The sequence below is a fragment of the Talpa occidentalis genome, unplaced genomic scaffold, assembly GCF_014898055.3.
Source record: "Talpa occidentalis isolate TD23 unplaced genomic scaffold, MPIMG_talOcc4v2.1 talOcc4.3, whole genome shotgun sequence".
Lineage (NCBI taxonomy): Eukaryota > Metazoa > Chordata > Mammalia > Eulipotyphla > Talpidae > Talpa > Talpa occidentalis.
In genome coordinates, this window is record NW_023603184.1 from 33,775,754 (window position 1) to 33,796,209 (window position 20,456).

At 43.8% G+C, this 20,456-nt stretch overlaps 1 protein-coding gene and 1 pseudogene across 1 annotated transcript in view; one reads left to right on the forward strand and one right to left on the reverse strand.

Moving 5' to 3' along the window:
* Positions 1 to 20,456, reverse strand: part of SYT9 (synaptotagmin 9) — a 186,880-nt gene that overhangs the window by 32,764 nt on the left and 133,660 nt on the right. Inside the window, exons 4-6 of the mRNA XM_037522761.1 lie at positions 14,738 to 14,858; positions 13,166 to 13,337; positions 10,658 to 10,787 (exon numbers count right to left, since the gene is read on the reverse strand). Coding sequence (XP_037378658.1) covers positions 10,658 to 10,787; positions 13,166 to 13,337; positions 14,738 to 14,858 — 423 coding nt within the window. The remainder of the gene's footprint in view (positions 1 to 10,657; positions 10,788 to 13,165; positions 13,338 to 14,737; positions 14,859 to 20,456) is intronic.
* Positions 14,988 to 18,860, forward strand: LOC119254125 (nucleophosmin-like; annotated as a pseudogene).

Genomic DNA, 20,456 nt, shown 5'->3' on the forward strand with positions numbered 1-20,456 from the left:
GGTTTTGGACAAAACATAGTGAGTAAGACAGAAGCGTTGATCTTACGGCAGTTTGGGGAGTAGTTCTCTGCACTCCCAGGGAACTAGTTGGGATAAGAGTGGATATTCACCTACGTCCTAGATAAGATGTATTCTGTTTCTAGTATCCAAAATCCTACCTCATATTGCTTACAAAGCAAAGGGAATTTATATGCTTACATATTCATGAAGACCAGAGGTAGACTATGTTTAGGAGAGGCTTGATCCAGCAGCCTGATCATATCATTGTGGGCTTAGATTCTTTTTATCTCTATTTTTCTAGCCTAGGGGCTGTCATCACCCTAAAGGCCTCAATTTTTAGCTTCTTTAGAGGTCCACAAAGGTCTCAGCTACTCACAGGTTATATGCTTCTTTGTTTATATCCAACAGCAAAGAGAGCATCTTTATTCAAGCATTTACACCAAATACTCTATAATACCATGTGACTCAATCAGCATATGCAGTGCAAATCCCTTCAGTTATGATGGGATGAATAGAGGTTACCCAAAAATATGCTACACTTTGGCATATTGACTATTTTAAGTTAAAGCTACTTGAGAAACAGCTGGTGTAAAGAACAATGACCATCTATTGTGTCCTTGAAAGCAGAAGATAAGTCTCCTATGTCAAAAGTATCCTTCTTATACCTTCTTATTCCTCACCAGAGATAAGGAATTCAGGGGACATAAGATTATAACAACAAACTGCTACTTCTTGACTGACTTACTACCCCAAGCCTAAATTTCTTTGTCTTGTCAATTTCTCACAATTTATTGTTTGTCTAAAAGGTATGAAAACTGCCTGCTTTGGTCACTTCTTTGAGCATCTATATTTGGGTTTTCTACAAGTACAAAATTAAATTGTGTTTGTTTTTCTCCAGTTCATCTGTCTTTTATTATAAGGGGTGTCTCAGTCAAGAATCTAGAAAGGTAGAGGAAAACTTACTTTTCCTCCCTTCCAGTTTGTTTGACTGGTTTAGTCTGGCAGTAGATTATTACTCCATCACTGGAACAATGGATGGAGACAAGTGCCCTAGAATCCCCCATCAGAAACTAGGGCCATCAACAAGGGGCTTTGATGTTGGGGAGACACTGCTTCTGCGGCAGCTGCAGATCTGGGCATGGTCCTTGTCAGCAAGCCTGTTCTTTGTTCTAGGGGCATGAGAACTAAAGCCTCAGACACAGCTAACTGTCTATAGAACACATTCTACATTAACTTGATTTTACTATTGTCTTCATTAACCTAACTTCACTATTTTGGAGGCTTGCCAAGAGAGATAAAAGTTGCAAATAACTATGCTTGCTCATCACAGAGACTTCTCAAAAGACCATCAGTAAATTATACCCCTTAATTCTTTGAATTCTGGTCTCATAAATCCCCACATTACTGTGTTACCTAAACTATTATATCATGTCCTTTACCTAATACTAACCAGGTTTCCCCATCCCCTGTCTTGTCTCTCTTGCTATATATACACATAAAGACCCAACTTAAACCATACTTCAAAATCTCCCCTTGCTCTTTCTGTTCTATTAATATTACCAGGAAAGCAGTAAACTCAGCTTGTCTTATCAAGTTGTCCTGGTGGTAAGTAGGAGACAGCATTCAACAGGGGCATCCCCTGACTCGTTTCCAGGAGCAATGGAAGTCCTTCTTGAAAGTCCTCTACCAGGATGCGCCACCTTACCCCAGGTATTCTTCTCTCAATAGTTATCATAAGGAGGTAGATCCTTTCAGAGGCTTGCAGAAACCATTTTAGTTCATTACATCTATAGGGGAAAGACTTGATCCTTTGTGCCATTGTGTGAGCAGTCACCTTTGAATGTCTTTCCTGGAGATGGAGATTGTGAAGGTTCAAGTCTATTGTTAACCACGTTCTTATTTAATTACTATTCAAGTATATAGCAGGAATACTCCAAGGCTGTGACTGCTGGGGCAAGGTCATTTGTGAATGAGAGGAGAGTCAAGATGCAGTTGACTTTCTGTTTGGGCAGAAATGTTATTTTCCAATACAATGTTATTACCTTTTATATCACCAGTGATTACCTTAATGCTTCCTTCAGAAGACTCACTGGTTTTGTATCCCAGCTTAAGATGAGAAAATGCATAGCTTTCTTTCCTTCTTTTTCCTTTTCTTTATTAAGAAAATTCGATATAAGAAAGAAGACTTGCTTGGGAAATACTGAATGCTCTTGATCGTGTCTGCTAAAACTTTTGACAAGCTGGAAATATAATGCCCTATTATGACTAGCCATGCTTATTTGTGCTAACTGCATTCTGGTCACTTATATCAATTGGTACAGATTCTAACAGGTTTGTTAATGTTTTTCAGATCCTAAATTTAAAGCACATTTTTATGTTCCTGGCCATCAGTTTTTCTTCAGTGGCCTTGCAGGAGGTTATGGGTACTGCTGTAGGGAAGGAAAAATGTTTTTCCTTCTACTCTTTTTGGCTTTTGGCCCAGGGACAGAGATTTTCAATACTCCCTGTGATAAAGGACAGAATGGCAGGAGAAAAAAATTAATTTCACATGTGGAGGGGCCTCAAAGACATGAGACCAAAGGAAAAGCTGGACAATTGAAGCTTATATGCCATCCTGGGCTAAGAAATGGGTAGGGGTCTGGGGTTCAAGGGGAGGCAAAGGGTAATTCACAGGACACTAAGAAGAGCAGATGTTTGGTAAGTAGATGTTTGCTCTGCTACACAGATGGGTCATTCACATAAAAATTCATCTCTGGTAATGTTGTTTTTCTTGGCCAGGAAATTCTTCTAAATTCATTTAGATAGTTAAGGAAGGGGTACAGGTTTTTTTATTTTGGTTTTTTTTCTTAAATATGCTGCATCTTAACTACCTTCAGCTCAAAACAATCTACATGTCAAAGTGGCACATTTTGGGATAGCCTATCTGTTCTTCCTTATTGGTATGCTAAATCCCACCAGTAAAAATGGTTTGTTTTTTGAGAAAAAAAAAAAGCTCAATTATTAGTTCTCCCTTTTGTCTAAAAAATACTTTCCCACTATTTTTCTCATTTTTATCTTCACATGTAGGTGGAACAGATCATTATATAACTTTTATAAAACTGCTGCTGAAATGTTTGCCTGGTGAGAAAAGTCAATGTGTGGACTAATGTCCTTGTCCCCTCCTGATCAGGCCTCATTCAGGTTCAGCAGTGTGTCGTCCACCACAGGGCTCTCGGCAGCATTCCTGCTTCCTCGCTCACTCACGAAGGAAGATCAGGAAGTGCTCTAGAACCTCGTCCTTCTGATTTACTAAGATGGCTCAGTTACAGTCCTGAGCATTTCTCAACTCTGATCAAAATACAAAGCCATTATTGTCTGATGACATTTCACATGGGAAGTAAGGTAGGAAATGAACTCTTTACATATCCTTCTTCTAGATGGAGAAAAGGTAATCAAAGCTTGCGCTTAATAAAGGGTCATTTAAATAGCCCACTGCAAATGCACTGGCAGTAACTTTTACACCTAATACTTAACTGACTTCTACTTTGGATTCCATCGAATGGGGAGTTGTGGTACTTCAGAACTAAAGGGATCCAACTGCTTCCATTATAGACACCATTCATTAATTTTTTCATTCCCTCATCAAATACTAGCCCATCACCTATGTAACAGGGACAGTGTTTTCATTTTCTGTAAGTTGCTCCATTCAATGAATCAGTGCCATCTATTCCTTCAAGCCAAGGACTAGCAACACAAGGTCAATGATCATCTAGGTCTTCATGAAACAAGAGTCTCTCTTAAAGTCAAGGCTCATCAAGAGAAAAGAGAAGCATCAAAATTCCAAATGTCCCCTTTACATAGTGAGAAGGAAAACCTTGGAGATCTGAGGAAAAGGCACAGGGCGTGAAGAGCCATGCTATGATGTAAAGGAGCTTCCCATCAGTCGGGAAGAGAAGTAGAGAGCCTTTGGCAAAAGCAATAGGGAAAGGGGAGAAGTGGCTTTGATGTGACGTGCTAGTTTTACCCCTCAGGTTGAAACTCAGAGTTTCTGATGGATTGAGGGGAAGCTGAAGGCATGCATGGCCCTGTGCCAGCATGAAACTAGAAAACAATGTAGAAATGGCCATGTAACTCTGGGCATGAAGAGGATGCCTGTAATGTCACCAAGCCTCCTGCAATTCCCATGTGTCCTGGAATGGCCAGTGGATGTGGAAAGGATGTGACAATGTTGACTGGCAGGTCTTCAGAGGGTTCCAGCAAGTGAGGAAGTGACCCTGTGCCAAGGGCTGCAAAGAAGACTTCCTAGGTCAGGCATTCAATGGCAGCTACCAGACCTCAGAGAGCCAAGGACACTCAAGAGCTGACATGGGTCCTGGTCGTTCTGCAGAGGACCCAGCAGCAGTCAGTGACCATGACGCCTGATGGTCAGAGACAAGCAAGACAGCACATCTGTCAAATTTTCATCACATAGACCACCCCTGCCATAAGGGCCTCTGTGTTCCCCTATACCTAGACATCAGCTTGGGAAGGAGGAAGGAGAGAAGAGGGCTCGAGAAAGAAGGGCCATAGTTCCAGTGAAGAATTGGTTCAAGTTTATTCCCCCAACTTCCTATTCCTTAACTGGGTGGTATCCATTTTAGATAAAAAGAAATTTACACTTTCTTGCGCTATTTTAATATACTTTATGTTTCTTATTCTCTCTATCCTGAGCAAACATTTTATCCTCTGAGTCACTGAGATAACATGCTGGACTGGTATGGGGGAGACGCTGTGACAGCACGTGACCCTCCACTTACTGACTACTCATTTTCATTGCACCCCCAACATACACACCTAGTCCCAGTGCTACACCTTCAGAGTGCAAAGTTTGTGATCACCAGCCTCACTTCACCTCCAACTGATGGGGACTGGAGTTCATGGTGCTTTCAAAGGCCTGCAATCTGGGGTGCCTAAGGGCACCTCACATTCCTCCTGCTTGCAGCATTTCCTAGAACTTTCAACCTCTCCCCATTCCAGAGAACCATTCCTGTCTCCTAAATCCATTGTGAATAATAATTTGCCCACATTGCTACAGCCTCTGACTTCCTCACTTCAAAATCCTCCCTTGTGTTTCCTTGAGTCAATTTCTCTATCCTGCCAGGATCCCTGCCTCTCAGGAAATCTGATCTCCTGCACTGGGCCACTTTCCAGGAAACCTGATCAACAAACTGGACCAGCTGTGGAGCTAACCCAACTTGGGCAACCAGATATTTTCTCCTGGGAAGACCCTAGGCAGTTCTGCTGGGCATTTGATGGGTAATATCTAGAACTGCTTTAAAGGGCTTGATAGTAAACTCCCAGTTGAATCTGGGTTACTGATACTTGCTTTTGTTTCTAACCTTGTACCCTGAAAGAGGCTGAGGGTGGAACATAAGGGCCCTGGTCATGGCAGTGTGTACTGTGCACACCTGGCCCCTAGTGTCACTAGGATTATAACACACTTAAGTTGCATGAATTCTGGGCTCACTGAGGTGGTCCCAGCAGACCACCAGACTAGTCCGGCTCAGAGCCCTGTTAGCCTTATGTACATATATGTATGAAAGGCTGAACTTGGAGAGAGGAAGACATCCACACCTGAGCACCCCTTGAGGCAGACATTGGGGTTTAGTATCTCTGTCTGTCACAAATGCTGCTGATCTTCACTGTATATTGATTGGATCCTCCGGCTTCTCTCTCTTTTAGAAAAGGAAAATATGATATAACCTAATGGTATCTGAATCTGGTCTTCCCACTAAACCACGTTTACAAGCAGTTTACATGGAGCACCACACTGGGAGGCAATGAAGATCTGGAATTATTTCTACTATTTTCCTGGGACTCAGGATGTTGGTCAGCTCCACATGGAGGGGCAGGAGGCAAATGCATTGAGAAAACCAGGCCGATAGCTTCTTTTGCAGATATGGAGGACAGGGCTGTGGAGAGGGAGTAGCCAGGTCTCTGTCACCTCCTGAGGTTCTGTGGCGAGGATGCTCCTGTCTTCAAGTCTCAGGCAGCCTGCTCTGTGTGTGTGTGTGCACAGCTTCCCAAGTCTGTGACATCACTGAGAGTCAAAGGAGCAGTACTGGCTGACCTTTGAGTGTGCAGTGAAGCTATACAGAATCTCTGAGAGAGAAATGGATTTTTTAATTCATTGGCTTTGAAGACTCCATCTGCTACCTGCCCTGGCAAGGTCAGAGTATGTTGGATGCAGCCCCAAGCGGGCTGCCGGATCTCTCTCTAGCTCAGATTTCAGTGCTCACCTGGGTCCTCAGCCCCAATATGTGACGAGCTTCAGTCAGGCCAGCCCCCCTTCATATTAAAGCCTCAGTCTCCATATTTTCTCTTTTCCATTTCTTTCTCTCTTTCATTCAGGCACACATGTTTATGCGTGCACACACACACACATCCGGATTCAATTACTGTTTTTGTTTTAAAGCAGATGTTGAAAAGGTTCTTAGCAACTTATCTTTAAGATCAAGGAAGAAAGGGAAAGGAAGTGAACTTAAAATACATGTATCTATGTCCAGATGAGTCAAAAACAACCCCTTTTCCCCAGTGAAGGTGCTGGGTCTCCAGGGTGTGGGGGATGGGGAATTTCCAGTATTTCCTTTTATCCTCCATGGCAACATTATAAATGATATTTCTTTGTGTGACAGAATGAGGACACTTAGCAGTCTCTATGAACATGGATAGTAACGATTGTAACTGAGACCTTGGCTGAACATTTAATGCGTACCAGCCGTGCAGCTTCACCTGTATTAGTCTGTCTAATCCTTCAGCCACCCTGTGAAAGAGGCACTATTATGGCCACTTAAAGATGAGAAAACCAAGATTCCAAAAGGAAAAAGTAAACAGCTTTGAATGCCAATCAAGATTGGAATCTACATGCAGCCAGTTCTAAAGTGGGTGCTTCTACCCGCCCTGCCTAAGGCCTCTTCTGTCCTCACAGCTGCTAGCAAAGCAGCACTGACTCTTCTGATACTGGTTTTCACCTCATCTGATACCACTGTGCCCAGTTCTACTAGCTACCTGTTTATTTTATTTAAAAAATTTTTAATATATTTTTACATCATTTTTCATTTTTGCACAATGTATGCATTTTCATCTTGGTTCTATTCCCCATACAATTCCCACCCCCCTTATTTTAACCCTAATCCTTCCTTCCCTCCCCACCCCCGCCCCCACAGTCTGTCTCTGGTTTATAGTTGCTTGTTGATTTTGATTTTTACTTTATTATAATTCATCTTTTTCCTGGTCCCTTATTTAGGTTTTCTCTCATGCAATTTGCAGCAACATGGATGGAGCTGGAAGGGATCATGCTCAATGAAATAAGCCAGAAAGAAAAAGAAAAATACCGGTGGTCTCACTCATAGTTACCTGTTTAAAAGGGAAAATACCACTTTCTTTCTCAGGATGGAGCACAAGTCCTCGGGGACTTCCAAGAGACAGGAAGGACTAAAGGGCAGGGAAGCCTCCCTTGATTTACCTTTGATATAAGGGGTGCAGGCATTTCATTCCTTAGTTCTGCCACAATATGTGAGAAATGACCATTGTATTAGCCAAAGTACTTCTCACTGCTGTAACAAATGGCTCCCAAGTTCCAGTGGTTAAACCCTACAAACATTTATTTCTCACTTACATAATGGTCAAACACAGATTTGCAAAAAGCCAAGCATTCAGGGCTTAAGCAATAGCTCCTAGATGACCAAAGTCACCTGGCACTTTTTACACTTTCTGTGTGTGACGTGCATGAGCTGCCACTTGGGGTTCATCAGTCATTGAGAAAGATCTGCTTTGCTAGTACACCAAGTCAGGGTCATGTCTAGCTCCATACTGCACCCCCAGTCCTTACTCCTTTTGATACAGAGCAATCTCAGTGAAAAGGGGAGGAGCACTTCAGAGCACTGAATGGGCACCATTTCCCCCCCCCCACTTACATGCCACCACCTTGGATTACAAGTCCCAGCATGCCATGAACTGGACTTCCTGAGTGGGGGGTAACTGGGAAGGAGCAAGGTGGACATACAAAGGGAGGCAGAACAAAGAAGGGGGGACGTATGGGAGGAGACACACAGAGGAGAGATACTAGAGACACTTGGAAAGATACTGGGAGAGACACGTGGGGGAGAGACACGTGGGTGAGAGACTTGTGGGGAGGGTGTTACTGGTCCTTGGTATATTTTGAATTTTGAGTCTCTCCTTCTGTTTCGGTTCTCTAGGAACTGCCTAACTCCTTTCTCGTGGTTCCTTGCTAGAGGGTACTTCAAACTTGTGGCAAGCTTTTGGGCCTAAGTAGCCCTGCTTTGGGTAGAGTCTATTAATTCCACTGGGCATCTGCCCACAAGGGGGTGAGCAATTAGGGGAGTTTTACTGGGTAATTCTTTGGAATCCTTGCTATTCTTGCTATCGCTCTGCACATCAATTCCATTAAAAATCTTTCACATGAAGAGACTGCTTCTTTTGTTTTTGTGCATGTGGATAACTGGACCCCTTTTAGATTGTGTGCCTCTTAATAGTTGGTCCCCCTGAATATCCCTCAGTTGTGTGCTAATACTTCCCCATCTTCTGGATCCTAAGAAGCATTAGTTTTGACACTGCAGATTACAAATAAGATTTGAATGTAGGTGGTTGGAAGCAGTGACTTATAAGGGTTGCAAAATATCTACTAAAACTGTTCTAACTGCCACAGCTAGTGACAGGTTCAGACAATTTAATGAGCCCACAGATGGATTCCTTTGAGAGCTCCACCGAGAGCTGGAGTGGGGTGTAGTTCAGTCAGCCTCAGTCCCCAGCTTCTTCTCAACTGGTTCATAGAGTCTATGGGTCTCCCTTAGGGATTAATTTTGAGTCCAGTGGGGGAAAAAAAAAGAATTGTAGTTTCCATGGCCCAGGGACAGAGATGTCCTTTAGGGACTTGCAAATTCGGAGGCCCTAGGCTCTCGTTGAATGCAACTGGAGGCCCTGAAACAGAATCAGTTCAAAAGTCAGCTCTGCTCTTCTTCCTGCACCATCTCCAACAAAGGAAGACAGTCTCTTTGTCCCCAGGCCCAGGTGTGGGGTCGCCCTGCCTCTCCACAGCTGCCTGCGTGTTTACTTTAACCAGACCCACTCAACTGTCACTGGCAACAGAACCCCATGGGGCGAGGTGCTGATCTTGGCCTCTCAGGATGGCTTTGCAGGGGACAGAGCTGCCTCCATTGGGAGGGTAGGAGGAAAGTTCTCTGCCTTGAAGCCAAGTTCCTGTGTCCTGGCTCCCAGTGCTCAGTCCTCTTCACTTACCAAGAGCAGGACAGGGGAATGCTGCAAGGGCAATCTCATCTAAGCACCACAAACTCCTCCCTCCTTTGTGCCCCAGTAGCACTTGACATGGATGCTAGTGCTATGCTTGCATGCTTAATGGCTGCCATCTTCCATCTTTCTTATGTTCTGTGCATTCTTCAAAGGAAAGGATAGTTTTTAATTTACATCTATATTTTCTGTCCTGAATATGGCATTTGACTCTTAGAAATGTGCTTAGTGAATGCAATTTCTTTTTGAGAGAATGAGTTAATAAACTGATAAGGGAGTGAGTTATAGAGCAAAGATGACTATGACAAGTCAACAATGAGCAGTGAGTGAATGGGTGAAGGTATGAGAAGTAGCATGAAGGCCTGTTGCCTCCAGGAATCCACGCTCTTCCTCCCTTTTGGTTTTGAGTTGGGCATGTTTCCACCCAATAAAAAGAATACATTTCCCACACATGTCTGTGTGACTAAGTTCTGTGATAAGTTAAATGGAAATAGCCAGAAAAAACCCTTTCAAAAACAATGTGGATGCTTTTGTCTCTTGTCTCCTCTCTCCTGTCTCGGCCTGGCACATACATGACACTTGGTACTTGGCAGCATATTGTACAATGAGGCAGCCTCAGAAAAATAAATGAAAGCCACAGGGGTCAGTGAAGCAGAAAAAGAGAAGTCTAGAACTCTATTGGTCACAGAGTCACTAGAACACTCTAGACTGTCTTCCTCTAGACCCTTTTTATGCAGGGGGAAATTAGTTTCACTTTTGTTATAGGAAACATCTGAGACGTCGGCAGCACGAAACAGGGTGAGGACAATGGTGCTCGTTCCGAGGCCGCAGAGATGCTTCTACCTCTTTTAGGGACACATCCTATAACCATTTCACTTATTGTTTGTGTTTTAGTGATTTTTAAAAATTTTTTAACATATGGTTGGATCTGCTACTAATCAGCTTGCCCAGAATCACAGGTCACCACTAGAACCTGGATCTGGGCCTTCTGGATCCCAGTCTTGAGCTCTTTGTGACACCAGGCACATGTCCTGTGGCGGCTGAAACCGCCACTCACCCACATACTGCAGGTGCTCCCCAAGTGTCAACTCAAAGCCCCAACACAAAAGTAGAGAATCCTGATCTCTTAAAAAGATAATGGAAGTGAGGGCTGATTCCTGATTAACGTTTAAAGCCTACTGCATTGGGGGAAGCACAGATTCAAATTCAGATTAAATACTATTCCTGATGGTCCCCCAGGGAATATAGTGAAGGGAAACTGCCCAAGACCACAGATCCTGGTACACTCACATTTTTGGTGGCTCCTGCATTTTAACAACAAAGCATTTATCTTTTCTCAAAATAGAGCATGTGGGAGACAGACGGGTCTTACCTCCACCAGCGAGTGCCAGTGCGCAATGGGCTTCCGAGGGTACGACAGCATTTCACTCCAGTGGTCTCTGCCCAGCCTCTCAGCCTCGTTGCCGACTTGACAGACACCGATGATCTCGTTGTGACCTACACTGTGAAAATGGCCCACAAAAGTTTTTTCTTAAAATTTTGGTACATAAGGGCAACAGCTGGTCAAGTATACTGATAGAGGAATTAGGGAGGGGGTGGTTTTCTTCATTTCTTAATTTAAATCTCTATACCAAGCGCACTAGTGAAAGGATGTGTGATGCATTCTACTGGGTGTGAAAGAGGAAGAGCAGCGTCTGCGCCTCACACATCATGGTCATGTCTTTCCTAACGCTGGCATGGGTTAGTGTGTGCCTAAGAACCCTATTTTCAAAGAACTCCCTGGTGCTAGCTCTGGTTCTGGAACAAGGCTGACCTCCGGGTCTCCAAATTCATGGAACAAAAAGGGGCCCAGTTGAAAGGCATTTCTGGCAATATGGCTGCTCAAATTCCTGCAGCAGGAAACCAGGCTGAGAAGAGACTCTCTTTCTGGCAGCTTCCAAAGGCAACAGAGCACGCGAGGGCTCGTAGGACTTTTCCCGTCCCCTTTCTTTGGACACCATGTTTTCTTATGCTCTTCCCTCCTTCCCAAGCCCAGCTATATTTTTTTGACCAAACTTGATTTCCTTTTTTTTTCTTTTAAGATTTATTTATTTATTTATACAAGCACTGGGTACAGTCAGAAGCTCAGGGTGAGAGAATTCACCAGAGCCAGAGTGGGGAGCAGAACAGGCAGAAGGACCGAAGTACACTGCTGAGGGGAGCAGCGGGCGGCAGTAGAGGTCTGCGTCCATGTGGGACCCTCACCTAGTGGCCAGGGATTGAACCGGTGCTGCAGAGGCTGCAGGCAGCTTCGCAACCCAGCGCTCAACCACTGCGCCACTGGGGAGGCCCCAAACTTGATTTTCTTACTGGCCAGAAACATAACTCCTTTTACTTTAGGGCCAATATTTCTGAAACATTCCCCAGGTCTGTCCATATTTTTCCTCTCTTAGCCATTTTGGATCAGAAGTTCTTTGCATAACTAGAATGATACATTTATTGTTTAACTCTTTGGAACCCAAACTCACAGACTTTCTCTTTGTTTTTTTGTTTTTCCCCAGCAAAGATGAGTGCTTTTCTCCTGATGGTGTGCACAGAGGAAGGGAGAGACAAGGCTGGGGAAGTAGTGTGAAAGATATTTGAGTCTATGCTCATTAAAATCAGTCTCATGCAGAAACCCCATGAATTCTGCCATGGATTTTTCCAGGCCAGATTCATGAGTTTACTGAGAATTAAATTGAAGCAGTGCTCACATAATCAGATTTGTTGATGCGGGAAACTTGGCAAGAGCTGAAAAATGCTAGCTTACCCATCCACGGTTGGTGGGCTCGTCCCCTCCTGTGTCCTGACCCAGTGGGTGTTGTGTGCCATCCAGAGGAGACAGGATGAGGTCTGCTGCCCAGGTGGGCTGGTGCACCAGGGGCAGCTGCACCAGCCCACAGGCTCCCTGGGTGGAAGATGTTTATGCTTCACCTGGGCATGTGCTGGGAAGTGAGCTCAGAGCACCGTGGCTGCCTTACTGACATCTCAGAGGTAGGCAGGAAAATTTTGAGCTACAAATAATATTTGTAAGATTATCTTAGAAGTCAGAATGATTTTTTTTTTATAATTGTGCCCAGACCACGTGGGAGGTTTCCAATTAAAAAGAGACTTTGCATTTCGGTCTAATGACTGGTTTAACATGTATAATTCCCTGTTGGTACTTCCTTTGCATATTAAAATGACTGTTTTTCAAATCTGTCCTTTAAATACACAATTGGCTACAATGCAGGCTATAAATATCTCTTCTGTGCTGTATTAATTAGAAAGTCGAGCATCTTATACATTTTAATGTACCCTGTCATCCATACTGATTCTAACATTTTCAAGAGAACATTTCTGTGTTTGCTTTCAGACTTAAGTGGATGGAAATGATCTGTATTAAACACATTGGGGAGAAGAAAAAAAAAGAACAAAATTATGTATTTAGAAATGTTGACGGTCTGGCTAACGTAACTATTCTGCTGTTTTGATTGGAATCTTCCCCAGGAAGGCAGGAAGGACTGCCTGAGAGATTAAGACTCACAGGGCTGCAGTTCTCCAAGCTGAGATTCTAGGGTGTGTGCAGGGATGAAGAGGAGAAAAGGTGTGGAGGGGGAAGGAGAGGTTGGAGGAGAATAAAATAGTAAAGGGGCAGGGAAGAATAGGAGAGCCAGCCAAGAGGCACTTTGCTAATCCTACTCCACAGCATGGTTTGGAGAACAGTGGCACCTTGTCCGTCTTCTTCCCTGTGCCTAGGCCTGGGACACCAGCTAAGCACTGTGGTGGCCTCCCCGACGCTCTCCCCCTCCCCCCGCCACCCCTGCCACCGCCCGGCACGGCGCTCAGTAGACTTGCACTGAGAAAGCTCTGGGCATCTCACCGGTCATAGTCCATGACTGCTATGGACAGATGGATTTGGTCGATGCTCTCAGGAGGGACATCAAAGACTATGGCTTCGTTGTAAACAGGATTCAGAGTGTTCCTCTTGGTGGACGTTTTCCTCTTCTTCAGTCGCCTGCCATCACACATCAGTGAGACTTTCACGTAGGGATCTGCAGACACGAGAAACAGCACAAGCGTGAGGTAATGTCGATTTAGGCCAGCAGCTTGTCATTGCGGAGTTTCAGGGACGATGCCGTACAAAACTCCTTGACCTGCCTCTTGGACTGGGGTTTTAGAATTTTAATTAATATGATGCCTGGACAGTGATTAGAATTAGGATAATTAAGTCATTTATTCAAGAAAGAGCACAGGACATTGTCTCCTCAAAAAGCGTGGAATTTAAAAATAGTGTTACCAAATCACACAGTGTTCCGGAATTCAAGACTTGCTGAGCTGCAACAGAGAGAGAAGTGCAAAGGCATTTCGAAGGCATATGGAAGCTGGATGTGGGCCCCTTACAGAGCCACCCCCAGGATCTTTTCCTAAAGATCAGGGCTTTAGGAAAGGGAGAAGCTGAATTCCTAGAGGACAGGAGGGGCTTTGGGAGTGGATTTCTTTAAGTGCCAGGGCTTTGAGGCCTCATAGCTGCCTACTGGGGTGGACGTAGTCTGGCATGTTAGGGAGACAAGGGACACAGGCTTTCTGGTGGTGCCACACTGGGATGGGGTGACAGGTGATAAGGCTGGGCTCTGCCTCAGGTGGGACTTTGCTCACTCTGCTCGTGCTCAGTGGGAATTCTCCTTCTCTCTTGACTGCATAAGCATGTGCTGCCATAGTCCCCACCATCCAAGAGGGTTTTAGAGATAAGAAGGGAGTCACATCTTTTTCCTGCTTAGGAAGACAATGGAATACAGGAAGGGGAATTTATTGCATCTGATGTCCTTTGTGCTCAGTGACTGAAGAAGCAGTGATCTGGGTGTTTTATGACCACATTTGGAGAGCACCTACAGAGGCCGTTAGGGAACTTATACAGTAGTAACTACACATCAGGGCATCTTTTCTGGGGTTTTAGAATTTAAGTATACTGCTTGAAACCCTGGAAAAGCCAAACTGCATAGATCTCTGTATTTTATATAAGAATTCCATATACATATAAGAATGTAGGATTGTCTTCAACCTTCAATAAACCTGGGATTGTTTATATCTGGGGAAGACTCAATTAGATAAACTATATGAGTACATGCAAACTGTAGGTCCAGTTCACTACCATGGTGAAGGATGATGACAGCTAACATGTAGCATTTAGGATGAGCCAGGCACTGTTCTTAAGGCTTTATTTGTATTAAATTATTTAATCTTACAATGATTCAATGAAGCAGATACTATAATTAGCCTAATTTCTAGATGGGGAATGTGAAGCCCCGAAAAGTTATGTGACTTGCCCAAAGTGACACATCTTCTAGGTCTAGGATTGGGATTAAACCTATGCAGTCTGGCTCTAAAGTCTATGAGCTTTACTACAATATCAATAGAACCATATGAGGACTTCTGATTTGGATTAATTTCCCACCTGATGCTCCTGTTATATCCATTGCTTTTAAATTCCTTGCTTTTATAATGGTAATGGTCAGCCTGCCAGCCGTTGGAAGATAGCAGAGGGAAAACATCAATTCTCCAAGATCTACATTGTCCTGTTGAGAGAGCATTAGACAGTGTTATCAGCTAGTGCCTGAGGGTAGGCGGCAGTCAGCAGGGGAGGGCAGGATGCTGCTCCTTCTACTCATTTATGAATCCCCAGTATCTCCCCTCTTCACACCAACATGGAGGAGAATAAATTCCTGCACTTTGAAAGCTTCTGTTTTCTACAGAAGCAAAGCCACTCTTTAGATGGTAAGGCTGTGGACGTCGTCCAGGGTTCTGCCACCCTCGATCCAGCCTCTTGCACAACTGAGCTGCTTTACACAGGTCCCCAGAACCGAGAATTTAGTCCCACAACACCCATGAAGTCCCCCATGTGGTTCCACTCACATCCCATCACAACCCACACACAGTCCCCAGTACAAAGCTAAGACAAAGAGGCGCCCTGAGGTCCTATGCAGCCTTACTGACAGACTGAGAGCCTTGGGATCTCCCTAACAGGTCCCCAGACAGCCTGGTGAAGGGCTGTCCACCCCCAGTCCTGCCCACAATCCCTGCACTGGTGTGCAAAGTCCTTCAAATGGTGACCGCCCACATGCATCTTGCCCCCACAGCCACCATGCTTGCCTATGTAGCCCCCCAAGTTCACCACAATACCTCTGTGCATCCCTGCACACCACACCCCATGCACACACCTCTGCACTCCCCAGAGCACTGCACACACCCCATCACAGACAACACGTGCAGACCAGCAAGTGGCTCCCTGGACCCTGGAAACACGACATGGCTTGAACAAGGACTCCGCAGAAGAAGCACCCCCATCACCCGCACAGCCACAGACCTGGACACACCAGACCTGGCCCCACCCAGCCTCGGACAGAGCCCAGCACAGACTCCTGCAGGGAAAGATGGCTGAGGACTCAGCCCCACAGGCCTCCAGTGTCCCTGGTGTCTCACTGGGCTGCAGCTCCTGCCTTCTCTTTGTGTGTCTATCATGAGCCCTCATTTCCCTCTGCCAGGAAGACATCTCAACAGTGTGCAAACATGCAAATAGGTCAGAAGACATGATTTTTTTTTCCGCCTTTTTTAGCCCAGGGAATGTGTAACCAAAGAGGAAAAAACCAAGTTCTTAGTTTCAATTTCTGAAATACCTGAGGTTATGGAGCTGGGTACCTGTATCTAATTAATACAGTTGCATACAGACAATGCTCTGGGGAGACCAGTTCTGCCCTCAACATCCACAGCCTCCCCCGCTTTCTTGATTCTCTAAGGATGCTTCTATTTTTAGAAGCACAAATTCAGCTCTGGAAGGTCACCTCATCCAACCTCCCTGCATTGACCGCTTTGCAGGAGGATGAGGTGAAGGGAATCTGTTTGGTCACTGAGGCCGATGGATTGCTCTGTGTCTTTGCCTATCCCTAACCTCATGTACATAAATCACCTCACCTAGCCCAGACTCTCCTGGTTCCTGGAGCCCTGAACTCAAGAGACCTGGGTGACTGGGCCTTTCCCTCAGTGGAGGAGGTGAGGGAGAAGAAGAGAAATCTGCAGGAGGGTGGCGGCTGCACAGGGAGGGTGCTGAATTGCTTTGTGCTGCTGGGCTCCCTCCCACGAGAGGAGAGTGTCTGCTCTCACTGAAGATGGAGGAGCTGACCCAGCTTCCTGCTTGTGGCAGAAGAGAAAGCAGAGGAACAGCTGTTACCACAATTTATCTTTTCCTTCATACTCCTTTGGCCTGTGGCTGCTCCTGTCTGCCTCAAGCAGAAAATCCCTCATCTTCTCACCACACCTGGCTCCTTCCCTCTTCCTGCCCAGAAAAGTAAAACAGACAGAACCAAACTCAGGCCTACGAAGCTTCATCATCATGAATTCTTCCAGCATACACGTCCTGAGGGCCCACATTGTTCGAGCTCTGAAGGATTCAAGACATGAAGATGCAGGCTGTCTGCTCCCCGTCCTCAAGGTCAAGATGTGTAATGGAGCGCCATGTGTCAGACTGCTTTGTGCTAAGTACGTTTTTTTCCAACAAGTGTTTATATTCTATGGTTGTTTGCTCATGAGTCAAAGAAATAAAATCAAACTTCAGACTTGGCGATATATTCAGAATTGAACGAGGGCTAATTGGAACTAGGCACGTTTGGACTTAAAGAAAAAACCCGACAAATTAAAGAAATAGTGATAAAAGTGAAAATGCTAGGTGTGATTTCCAAATGATTTAAACACATATCATTTTAGATTTTCCAAATTATGAAAGTAAAAATGTTGAAACAATACAAGTGACAAATTTTTAAGTAAAATACCCTTTTCTCATGTATATGCCACCTGTCACTCATTTCTCCAGAGCAACATTGTGACCAATCATCCATATTTTTCTCTTCATCCATCCATCCATCCATCCATCCATCCATCCATCTACCAAACTCACTTATTCATTTAATGTTTTTTTTTAAGATTTATTTATTTTTATACAAGAGCTGGGGTACAGGCCAGAGGCGCGGGAGAGTGAGAGGATTTACCAGAGACAGAGTGGGGAACAGAACAGGCAGAAGGACAGAAATATACTGCTGAGGGGAGCAGCGGGCGAGACAGGAGAAGTCTGCTGTGCCATGTGGGAATTTCCCTGGCTGGCCAGGAATCGAACCCACACTGCAGAGACTGTGGACAGCTTCACAGCGCTGTGCTCAACCCACTGTGCCACCAGGGAGGCCCACATTTAATATTTGTTATAGTTCTTGAGCACTGCTCTTTTCCACATCTCTGCAGTGGTAAACATGAACAGACATAGTTCCTTAAGGAGAGATGAGATTGGTGGAAAATGGAACAGGAGTTTACTGAACGTTGACTCTGCTTTCTCCCCTTCACCTGCTATAGGTCAAGAACCTGCAAATCCTGGTGCTTGTAAACATTCCCATAAACTAATGACTCTCAGGAGCATTTTTGATTCCCCAAAGGAAAACTGACACAATCTAGAGAAATTTTTGATTTTCACAATTAGAGAGGCAGCTGTGTTACTGACATCTAGAGTAGAGGCCAGGATTACTGCTGAACATTCTAAAATGCACATGGCATATCCTCACTATAAAATTATCTGGTTCAAAATATCATAGTGCCAAGGTTGAGAAATTGTGCCTTACACAGAAGTGTTTATTTTACATTGTTAGTAAACATGTTTCCAGAATGTTGATCAAAGTCAACTATAAAAGGAGGCCGAGTCCTGGTGTGATTCTGTCCTGAGAAAATGTTCGCTAGAACAAGTCTCCCTTCTTTTCTACTTAAGGACAGACAGGAGCCCTCAGAACTATCTTTTCATTTGTGAACTAAAGGCTGACAAAGATTATCACTTTAAGACAGGTAATGACGAGAATGAGCACCAGTTTTCTTTAAGAATAACCAGTTTAGGGCCTGGTGCAAAGGATGGACTGTAGACTTGCAGCCGAGGTAATGGATTATGAAGGTAGTCCAATTACAGAAACACAGACAACTTTGAAAATGAACAGCCAACAGTTTCCCTGGGGTTTCTGAAACAGTGCCACCTGTGGTCTTATGGATAAAGTGGGGTTCAGGGCCAGTGTATCGGGCCAGTGTATACTAGTGAACATCACCTAGCAATAGAGGAAGATGCAGTCAGAAGATGAAGAGGTGGAGGAAGTGAAACTATTAAATATACCTGGGAAGTTTTCGACTCTTAGTAGTGGTAGCAAGTTTCCAGAGGAAAAAGTAAAACTTGCTGCTACCAAAGGCAATGATGAAGACAATGAGGTGATGACAATGGTGGTGATCATGGAAATGAATCTGATGATGAAGAAACTGAAGAGGAGGCATCAGTGAGGAAACCTATGAGAGATACTCAAGTCAAAAATGTGCAAAAATCAAAGCACAATGGAAAAGACTCACCATCAATACCAAGATCAAAAGGTCAAGATCTTTCAAAATACAGAAAAAAAACGCTTCCTGAAACTCATAAAGGACCCAATTCTCTAGAAGACATTAAAGCAAAAATGCAAGCAAGTATAGAGAAAGCACAACAAACAATCCTGAGCACAACTGGCAAATGAAGCCAAAAGATGGGGAAAGAAGGAAAGAAGAAACAAAAACAATAATGACTATCTTCAATAATTCAGTCTTCTATTATTTTTTTTAATTTTCTTACATCACTGTTCATTTTTGTGCAATATTTGATTTCTCCCTTCAGGTGTAGTCCCCTTAATTTCCCACCACATTGTAAACCTGCACTACAGCCCTGTGCTCTTCCCTCCCCTTCTATTTTCACCTCAGTCCCCTTTCCTGATTTGCCACCCGCCCACCTACATCCCCTTTCAGACTGAAAACAGTCTCACCCTTGATTTAAGCATTTTCTTTTGATTGCTGTGATTCAGTGAAACCTAAACTTCGCTTTCTATTTCTTGTGCATTTGCCTCACCATGTTTAATCTCCTTTGTCTGTCCCTGACTGCCCTACAAATATTTGGATGAATCTAAAATAAATAAATAAAAAGGTGAGGGATTATTTGATAGGAAGAATTGGATATGTAGAAGTGTCACTGGAGGCTGACTGCCAAACAAAGAAACTCATCTTCAGCTCATGCTTTGTGTAGTCAACTTCAGTATTGTTAGCAAGACAGACTGGGAGTTTACAGCAGGTATGTGTGAATTCTCTTCCTGCAAACCTGTAAACTCTTTCTGTGATATTTGCCTGTAGTATGTGATAGCTGTATTTTTTTGTCTAACTAGTACACTTTTGTGTTCCTCTTCTTGGGTGCTTTTGGTGAACTCCTTCCCAATTCCATGACATTCTAGAAGGGTTGTTGTGAATACTCAGGCTGACCAAATGATTCATGCCTTTGTCCACTGTTGACTGTTCAGAGATGAGTATGTAACACAAACAGTGTCATTTAAAGATCTCCCTGCAGTTGAAAAATTGATATTGAGATAAATTAATAAATTATGATTTTATTGGAGTTATTCACTGATAAGACATGAGACTAGAATTAATGTAAGTTCTTGTTTATGTACAGTACAAGTGGTAAAATATTACTTGGAAGTTAGACTGTGTATGTTAAAGATGTATACTATAAGAAATGCGTAAAACAAAGCTTTCCATAGTGGTTGGGCCAGTTTGCACTCCCACCAGCAGTGTAGAAGAGTTCCTTTTTCTCCACCTTCTCACCAACTTTTGTTGTTGCCTGTTTTTTTAATATGTGCCATTCTCACTGGTGTAAGGTGGTATCTCCTTGTTGTTTTGATTTGCATTTCCCTGATTACAAGTTATGTTAAGCATTTTTTCATATACTTGTTGGCCGTTTGCATTTCCTCTTTGGAGAAGTGTCTTTTTAGCTCTGCTGCCTACTTTTTGACATGATTGTTTATTCTTTTTTGTGTGAGCTCTTTGTAGCTCTTTGTGATCAGTCCCTTATCATTTGTATGGAGTGCAAAAATTTTCTCCCAATCAGTAGGATGTCTCTTTGTTTTGGTTAATGTGTCTTTTGCTGTACAGAAGCTTTTTAGTTTGATGTATTCCCAGCTGTTTATCTTTTCCTTCAATTTCTTTGCTTTGGGGGATGAGTCTTCAAAGATGTTACTGACATGTATGTCATGTTGTGCTTTGCCTATATTTTCTTCTATATATTTTATGTTTCAGGTCTTATGTTCAAG